Source organism: Octopus bimaculoides, chromosome 13, assembly GCF_001194135.2.
Source record: "Octopus bimaculoides isolate UCB-OBI-ISO-001 chromosome 13, ASM119413v2, whole genome shotgun sequence".
Lineage (NCBI taxonomy): Eukaryota > Metazoa > Mollusca > Cephalopoda > Octopoda > Octopodidae > Octopus > Octopus bimaculoides.
This window is the reverse complement of record NC_068993.1, coordinates 20482124-20492101: the sequence shown is the minus strand read 5'-3', so window position 1 is coordinate 20492101 and position 9978 is coordinate 20482124. Positions and strand designations below refer to the sequence as shown.

General features: G+C 38.0%; 1 protein-coding gene across 1 annotated transcript in view; it reads right to left on the bottom strand.

Moving 5' to 3' along the window:
* Positions 1 to 2786: 2786 nt before the first annotated feature.
* Positions 2787 to 9978, bottom strand: part of LOC106871912 (protocadherin-9) — a 32732-nt gene continuing 25540 nt past the window's right edge. Inside the window, exon 4 of the mRNA XM_014918672.2 lies at positions 2787 to 5957. Coding sequence (XP_014774158.1) covers positions 5941 to 5957 — 17 coding nt within the window. The 3' untranslated portion in view covers positions 2787 to 5940. The remainder of the gene's footprint in view (positions 5958 to 9978) is intronic.

The following is a 9978-nucleotide window of genomic DNA, read 5'->3' as shown; positions in this document are numbered from 1 at the left end:
ATATATATATATATACGACGGGCTTCTTTCAGTTTCCGTCTGCCAAATCCACTCACAAGGCTTTGATCGGTCCGAGGCTATAGTAGAAGACGCTTGTTCAAAGTGCCATGCAGTGGGACTGAGACTAGAACCATGTGGTTGGGAAGCAAGCTTCTTACTACACTGCCACGCCTGCACTTCATTTATATTTCACCGTCCTCCACACATACAAGATGTCGCTAGAGCTATTTTATTCGTCATACTTGCGCTATCTTTACCTGTTTTAATTTAATTTATGACAAGTACTCTCATTTTAAGTGTATCGGTGCTTGTGAAGACGTTGTATGTGCTGATCAAAATATATGCGTCTTATATTTTATGAGGATGAGCCGGAAGAAGAGGGCCATGACGTCAATGGTCAAGGGACTGACCGAAAGAGGGTGCGTGAGAAGGGAATGCGGGGGAGACAGGACAGGGTCGGCCTCTTCTTGCCCGCCAAGACATCGTGAACGAACGTCAGGGAATTCGTTCCTGGGTTGGTCAGATAGCAGCTGCTTATACTGGGCGACAGGATAGGGCAGGATCGCTCTGCTTCTAGTAGAAGTAGTGACTTCTACTAGACAGGCGCAGACGAGAGAGAGGAAGGTAGGTGAACCTCTTTTCATTTCCCACGCACGACATATTCTTAGCTGACATTAAAATGAAAATAAAATTTTGCATTAAAATATCAATAGGAGAAGCTATTATATGGCAGTGAAACGTGAACAGTCACAAAGAAATTATCAAATGGGCTAGATGGTAGCTACACAAGGATGCTACGAATGGCCCTAAATGTGAAATGGCGGTAACATATGACAAACGAATGCCTTTATGGAGACTAGTTGAAAGTTAACGAGAAGATCAAAGACGGCTGCGGCTATTTGGTCACTGCATGAACTGGAATCATCCAAATTAGTCTTGTGGAACCCATTTCGTGGTGATGTAAGAAGAGGAAAACGTCGTCACATTTACATCGACAACTTAATCACACACACTGGCCTGGAATGTCCCAGGACCTTGAAGCAGTGATTTTGGACCGAAAAGTGAGGTGGGTGGACTCTGTTGCTGCGGCCCTGGCTGGTACCCGGCCAAAATAAGAACAAATAATATTACATTAATTTTTTATTATTTTTCTGAATAGTTTACTCAAGTAAATAGTTTTATGAGATTGTGATGTTTTCATCTGGGCTCGTTTTTTATCAATCACCTTTATTCCAAGGTCCTCTATAGTATTAAATAGTATTTATAATACAAGTTTCTAACATAAGAACAAGGGCATAAATTTTGGTGAAGGGTTAGTTGATTAGATTGATCTCAGTATTTGACGGATAGTTTGCTTTTTCGATCCCAGAGAGATAAAATCTAAAGCTGACCGCAGTGGTATTTGAACTTAGAATGTAAAGAGCCAGTATAAATATCGCATCGTATTTTGTCGAACGGCCAAAAGACTTTCTTAATCCACCATCCTTGGAATGGTATTTGTAGTTTCAACATCCTCATGAAGACATGAAAGAGCCTCTGCATCAACGACTCTCACTGTGGAGTTAGCGGGATCCTGGAGTTCACAAAGATAGGGAGCTGAGTTTTTGAAATAGGCTGACCCTTTCACGAGCCTGGAATTCGTACGTTGCGAGGAACCTTAGGCAAGTGTCTCCTACTACAGCCCCAGGCAGACTAATGCCCTCTGAGTGAATTTGGTAGAGGAAACTGAGAAAGCCATCCATATAGGTGCGTATGTGCGTGTGTCTGTCTGTCTATCTGTTTGTCTTTGTGTTCGTGTTGTGTTTGTTCCTCCCAATGCTTGATAACTAGTGTTCGTCTGTTTGTCTCGTAACTTAGCGGTTCGGCAAAAGATATTGATAGAATAAGTAACAGACTTTATAAAAAATAAGTACTGGGATAAATTTTTTCCACTAAAACCCTTCGGGGTAATGCTCCAGAACGGTCGCAGTCCAGTGACTGAAACAAGTAAAACGTAAAAGGTGAATAAAAGGAGTCCTTGGTAGAGGATACGTTGGGAGCCACTGCTTTATGTATTCGACATTTTGAAATATAATCAAATCTCCCTCAAATGACACTGTGTAACAGAAATTTTATTTTATTTATTTATTTATTTATTTATTTTTGTCTTTGGTCAGTAAATGTTATTTCCTATTTGCTTCTATCTAGAAATCAAAGGAAATGATTACTTTCCCTTCAAACTTTTCTTTTGTGACCTGGATGCCAATGTCTTGAAACTGACCTATTTTCCATTACATTTCAAAAGCAGAAATATCATTATAGCAAATATTCTGCTCAATACCAGAGACTTGCTTGTCAGTTGCTTGACCTTTACTACTTGAGCATGTCCCTTGGTGGCTGACAGTATGTGCATCTCTAATCATGAGCAGAAGTAATAGGATGGCAGGCATCATAACCATGTGTTGAGAGGGATTCTTTGGGGTTTGAATAAATGTAACAAAAGTTTAAGGAAATATTAGCCATTTTTTTCATACTTTCTAAGGGTAAGCAGATAGGAAATAAAAGCTGCTACCCAAGAAAAAAAAAATCATGTTACACAGTATAATACATTAACTGACGTCTTCAAAAAACATGAAGGGTACATTGGACAACATAATCCTAGATATGCTTTAAAAGAAAACGGGATAATTACGACTTAAATGGCGTTGAACATAAGTCTTCTTGGTCATGGCTTACACGGACTAAACAACTACAAGTACGATAACAGCTTTAGCAACAGCAATAGAAATAACAAAAAATATCAACGATCATGAAGAAATACATTTTATTTCGATAAAAATATACAAAACATATCTGTAAAATAATGATAGAAATTAGAAATTTCATTTTCCATATTTGATTGAAATTGTGTAAACATCTTCACTTTTTTGCTCAGCAAACTCAACAACATTAAATTTGAGGGAGGAATGAGCAGGGTATGTGCATCTCTAATCATGAGCAGAAGTGATAGGATGGTGGGCATCATAGCCATGTGTTGAGAGGGATTGGGGGGGGGGTGAATAAATGTAACAAAAGCAAAGTTTAAAGGAAAGAAATATTAGCCATTTTTTCATACTTTCTACGGGTAAGATATTTTATTGTTTCTTACCATTTTACAAGCTTTCTTTACCGGCAAAATATGTATCTGCCGCGATCACTTTTTTTTTCTTTTTCTTTTTTCTACTCAAGGCACAAGGTCCGAAATTTTGGGGAGTGGGGACAAAGTCGACCTCGGCGGAATTTCAACTCAGAACGTAAAGACGAACGAAATGCCATGAAGCATTTCGCCCGGCATGGTAACGATCCTGCTAGCTCACCGCCTTTACGTTTTGAGTATGCTATAGTGATATAGCTTGTATTATAGTTTCTTTTATGGCATAATTCGAACTTCATTCTGCTTCGTTTCTTTCTTTCTTTCTTTCTTTATTTATTTATTTATTTGAGATGCAGATAATGAAGAAAATCTCATGCTCAAAATTCAATCCGCTTCTTTCTTTTCTTTTTCTTTCATTTTTTAAGTAACAACTTTCAAGTTTTTTCCCATCTACCAGATTCAGAGGACAGGATGAACCCTCAAATGTATAACATAGTATTAGATAAATAATGGTCTCTGAATTTGGCACAAGGCCAGCAATTTTGAAGGAAGGAAGGTTAGTCGAGATCAATGACCCTCAGTACTTCACTGGTACTTTATTTTATCGACCCTGGAGGAATGAAAGGCAAAGCTGACCCCGGCGAGAATTCATCTCAGTGAACATTAAATCATTAATAACAATTGAAAAATTGTCATCTTTGTGCAAAGTTAATACTATATGTTCAAGTTGCTGAGCATAGGTATGGCTATCTGGTAAAGAAACTCGCTTTGTAGCCACGTGGCTTGAGTTCAGTCTCACTACGCGGCACCTTCTCCTATATCCTAGTACTGACTAATGCTTGTGGGTGGATTTGGTAACCGGAAATTGGTTGTATGTATGTATGTATGTATGTAATGTTTTGAGGGGTGTGAAACTACCTTTTAGCCAGTGCTGTTCCAGGTTTACTCTGACCGGAGTCGTAGTACTTGTCAGGGTCCCAGTTATGGGTGAACTAGCATATGTGATGCCAATCTAGCTGAGTGCAGAAATGCCCTTGTTTGGTGTCAGGGTGCACAGTAAAATCACCGGGTGTGAGGGATCCTTAGCTGTTGTCACAGCATCCTTCAGGAAGAAAAAGTCAGTTGTAAAATATACAGATTCACGTGATTACTGGTCATCTCGCTTCAGCCTGTCACTAATGCAAATCATGAAACTCAGAGGGTAGCACTTGTGTTGTACAAGCGTTTATCACTATAATCCAATGATGTACTAATGTCTCTTTATGGTGATCGTATTCCTTGTTCCGTCGACTGAAAAACTTATGGCAACGACAACGATGTGACGTATGCAGGTCTAACGCAGGTTACAATTTTTGTCTGTCATCAATACTTCACGCTAAGCAAATCTACAACAGTTTGGACGGAAAGTTAGAAATGCTATTGACAATGAGGAAGCACAAAGAGATGGCAATCATCTGTGAAGATGGAGCAATCACGTGTGTGTATGTATGTATGTGTTGTGTCGACGCCCCCAGGCGAAGAAGTAGGATCTCCCAAGACATATAAATAGAGGTAGTCTGGCCGTGGTAGGAGTGTTGAGTAGCAGTCGAGTAGCAGTTGTGTAGAGGTTGAGTAGAGATCATTCGAAGGTGCTGGATAGCAGTAGCTTGACACATAACACTATGTATGTATGTACGTACGTATGTATGTATGTATGTATGTACGTACGTATGTATGTATGTATGTATGTACGTACGTACGTATGTATGCATTATGTATGTACGTACGTATGTATATATGTATGTACGTATGTATGTATGTATGTTTATGTTTGGCGCGCGCACACACACACACACACACAAACAAACAAACAAACAAACAAACATACCGCTTGACAACCAGTATTGGTTTGTTTACATCTCTATAACTTATTGGTTCGGTTAAAGGGTGCGATAGAATAAGTACTAGACTTTAAAAAATAAGTACTGGAGTCGATTTATCCAACTAAATCCTTCAAGGCGGCACTCCAGCGTGGCCGCAATCCAGTGACCGAAAGCAATTAAGAAATAGAAAATGACAGATCCCATATTTCTCGGCGCCAATGGTACTATTTACTTCTTAGCAAACTCTCAAGAATTTAACTTTCAGCCTCGCGTACGAAAGTTACATCTTTCGTCAGCCAATTTTAAACACATGGGATGATTATCTGTACTAGACTTAAGGTGTCTTTGTATAGTGAAAGTAATTGAACAGGTGCACACAGTAACAGGCCAACAGGATCAATATGTCGCTAAACCACAAATAAAACATATTGGTAAAGAAATTGAGGTACGTAATCAGGGTGGTAGCATATCAATACTTGGAAATACGATAATATAAAAGACTAAGTCATTTCCCTCCCTTAAGCAAACTCTGTGTCCAATTATTGAAAGAGGAAGGAGGTTGGCTGATTATGTCAAACGGTTTTGATCACAGATATACATTTTTCTTGTCCTTCTCAACCCCACGGGGTTTCAATGCAACAATGCATTACGTAGAACTGGTATGGGGTTAGTTTATCTTACTTCAAGAAGTTCAATATTTTGGAATATTCTGGAATATCACATTTTTAAGCAATGATAAAGTTTTAAATACAACTTATATTTGTTTTCAAGAAACCTTCACAAAGTAAACAGTTTCAGATGAAAGACTTCAAAGTGGAATATTTTAAACTTCAATTAGGATTGTGTACATAACCCAGATTTTAGGCTGAATATTTGTCCATTATTCCAAATATCTCGGAAATTCCTGATTGCTTCCTGAGAGTTTAACCATACATTTATTCTTTCAAGGCTTCAAAGATGAAGTTGTTAGGCGTGAATAAGAGCTAAAAAACAAAACAAAGAAAAAACTTCAATGAAACAAAATAAAATTACATAGATATATACAAACTCAAACGCATATATGCATATCTATATAAGGAGATGGATGCTAAAAAGTTACTGATTTTATGGTATCGCGAAAAGCCTGGCTGGAGGCCCAACCTTCTGAGTTCTTTTACAGGGCTTAGAAGAACTGCAGGTCCCCTGGAATAAGGGTGTGAATCTGAGAGGGGAATATGTTGAATGAAATCATAATTAACTGATTCTCCTGTATTTTCTTTTACCCAAAGCCAGGAACTTTTTTCAGCACCACCCCACCCCCTGTACATATCCACCAATATACTTATTATTTGGTTTTGTGTTCTAATGAAGTGAAAGTAAATTGGAAGAGACAACAGTGACATGCCATCATTTCATATATGCAACGTCTGACACAACCGATGTATAGAACATACCTACATCTACTTTATATAACAAGGAGAATCGTACATATATTTTACGTAAGATGAAAATAATCACATTTACAGGTAAATATAATACACAATGATGCACGAAATGTGTTTTACAAATAGTTTTTTCCTAATTTCTAAATATGTTTCGCTGTATCCGCTCATGAAGATACGTGAGAAAAAAAAGCACCATTAGTTACACATTGTCACTTGAGTTTCTTCTTGGCGAGCATCCGTCGCCCTTCTACGGTCTGTGTACGGGTGCTGCCAGCGTTTAGATCAGTACTTATATCAAGGAAATTAAGTGAGTGGTAAACAACTTAATGAGCATGGAAGTTGTCTAAATCTACATAGAAAGTCCACTTATCGCATATAAAATAATTGTTTTGCATTAGTCATTGCTTTATAATAGGTTAAAGTGTTTTGGGTGTTTAATCCGGGACCTCAGTTTAGCAGCATCTGCCTGTATCTCTTTCGACTGCCCCAAACACTGAATGCTCTCTATGCCACTCCCTCTGGTGATATTTCCCCAGCAATAGCACATCCTGCATCATCTGATCCATCGAGTTGATGTGGATGAACTTCCAAGAGCTGCTCACAATTATCTATGGTAGTTGATTGACTTCGATGTTTTTATTATTTGACGCTCTTTGTTTATCATGAAGCCTTGTACAATTATAGCAATAAATATATATATAAACTGCCACCAAGTCTTGTCATCACTCACGCTGCACATCTCTTAGGAAACTGCACTAAGCAGCCATTGTATAATTTCTCGCAGATCAAAATCATTTCGTTCTGTAGAGTCTCTTACCCATATATGCAGCATCTGAATTGTCACTAATAGAATCAAATATAAGGCGGTGAGCTGGCTGAATCGTTAGCATGCCGGGAAAACTGCTTAGCGGCATTTCGTCCGTCCTTAAGTTCTCAGTTCAAATTTGGCTGAGGTCGACTTCTTTCATCCTTTCGAGGACGATGAAATAAATACCATTTACAAACAAGAGTCGATATAATCGACTGGTCCCGACCCTAAATTTTCAGGTTTTGTGCCTTTAGTAGAAAGGATTATTAATAGAATCAAACGGCTCTTCTCAAAGCAAATGGAGTTGGCTCCTTTACCCGCAGGATTATTGCATTGCTCACTGGTAGCTGTTTGCAGTCATGCATCGACATGCAAGCCACCGAAATATGTTCTCGGTAATGCTCATTGCTAGGTATAAGACGTTGCAATTGTGTACTTCAGCTGTAATTTCTGAAATACTTATAAAACTGGAACGTATTGTACAAGTACCTGCCTGTGGGCTTGGCATAATGAGGGAGGCCTTTAAGTTCTCTTATGAAATCATGGTATATTACTATCGTCAATCCCTGTTTCTATTGCAATTTACTTTCAATTATGACAATAACAGTTTTAATAATTCTGTGGAGTTAATATTAATTACTGTCATTGTATAAAACTGAGTTCGTTTCATAATTTTAACACGCTACATATTCATGCCATTTCTTTTGTGATTGTTGATTTTATCGAAAGAGTGAATGTTAGTTATCAAAAGAAATATGGATAAAATAGAAATAGTGTTGAAATCATAACACACATTCCCACTGACGTGCTCGGTTACGCAATACTGTAACATTTCACGTTATCAAAACTTTGGTTTGTTATAATATTTTTGTCAGAGAGAAAGAGCGAGTGTATATTAAGAAACGTCATTAAAATAAGAATATTCAAGTAACGCTGATTCATATGTTGTGACAAGGGAAAACGAAACGTGCAATAACGAGGACAGAAACAACAGTAGAATGACGAAATAAACAACAAAACAATGCAAATTACAGAACACAAACAATACAAGGAAGTCGGTTAATATTTTGAACGAATAAAACATTTTAATCGTATGAACAATGTTTCCCCACCCATCGGAAATCCTCTGAAGAAATTTTCATCCTTGCGCATCCTGTTTTATGTTTGTTTGACTAATTCTTTTTTTTTTTTCCGCTCTCTGATAAATAGGTTTAACAGGCCGTATCTTCCATTATGGTCGTTAATAAGATAGCTGAACATAAACGTCAGCAAACTATTTCTAGTATCACAGATGTGTTACAATATATCAATTTAATGCAGGCTGAAAGAATAAGGATTGTTGTTTACATTGCACTCTGACCACATATGTGCATACCGAGATCTAATATCGACTAAACCAAGCAAAATATATCTCCAGTTATTTATCTTATTGCCTCTGGGAAAATGAAAAGCAAAATTGACCCTTTCTGAATTAAAAACACGTGAAATGAAATGCAATACTCTTAGCGAATATATTATCATTGGCCAATTAAGGAGCATATAGATGATAACCTAATTTACTTCAAATAGAAACAACACTCACATCAAAACAAACTGCCGTCGAAAAAATTGGTCAATGTAACTTGAATATAGAATAAGATGGGATGGTCATAGCCGGAACAGTCTAATGCTTCGAGGATGAACTTCACTGCCTTCAGATATGGCGTCACTAATTTTTCATTATGATGAACATGGGTTGGATATATTTATATACGAGATAGTAACGAAGCTAAAGCACGCAGAATGAAGTCGCTTGGCAAAGATTGACCTTCACCTCTTCTGTGTATGCTCACTGAGTTTTAACGTTCTAGCTCTGTTTACAGCAGTACTTAGAAGGAATGTGTGGCGTGTGATCGTCGCATTGACCATGACAAAGATAGTTGCCATCGCGATACCTGTTCAGAGGCCTATGCAAAGTTACATAAAGTATATGGAGAGGAGTGTATGAACCGCACACAAGTGTACTTGTGGTTCAGGCGTTTCCCAGATGGCTGAAAAAATGTCTGCACAGCTAAGATGACCACCAGATGCTGATGGAAAATAAATGAACTGCAACCAGGAACCCAAATTATTGGCTGCAATTACATACTTGAAGCCAGTGTCAGCAGAAATTAGATCAGCTTGCAAATACACATTCACTTTACTAAATTTATACTTGGGCTAAGCTCAAACTGCCTGAGTGCTGAAGTCGCTACTGATGTCTGTATGTATGTATGTCTGTATGTATGTATGTATGCATGCATGCATGCATGCATATATGATATCATCATCAGCATCATCATCACTACCCTTTAATGTCAATTTCCCATGCTGACATTGATTGAATATTTTGACAAGAGCTGGCAAGCAGATGAGCTGCACCAGGTTCCAGATGATTTGACTTCATCTCTGCAGCTGCATACCCTTCCTAATGCCAACCACTTTACGGTGTGTACTGGATGCTTTTAATATGACGCTAGCATGAGCACATCCAAGTGTACTGACACGAGGGCTTTTTATGCAGCACTGAGCTTTTGCAGGTCAATCTTCTTCATCAAAAGGAATAGTATTAACATTTCTGCAGTTGAGGATGGGTCTCATATGTATATACACAGGCACAGACACACACACACACACACACACACACACACACACACACACACACACACACAGATAGATAGATAGATAGATAGATACATACATACATACATACATACATACATACATACATACATACATACATACATACATACA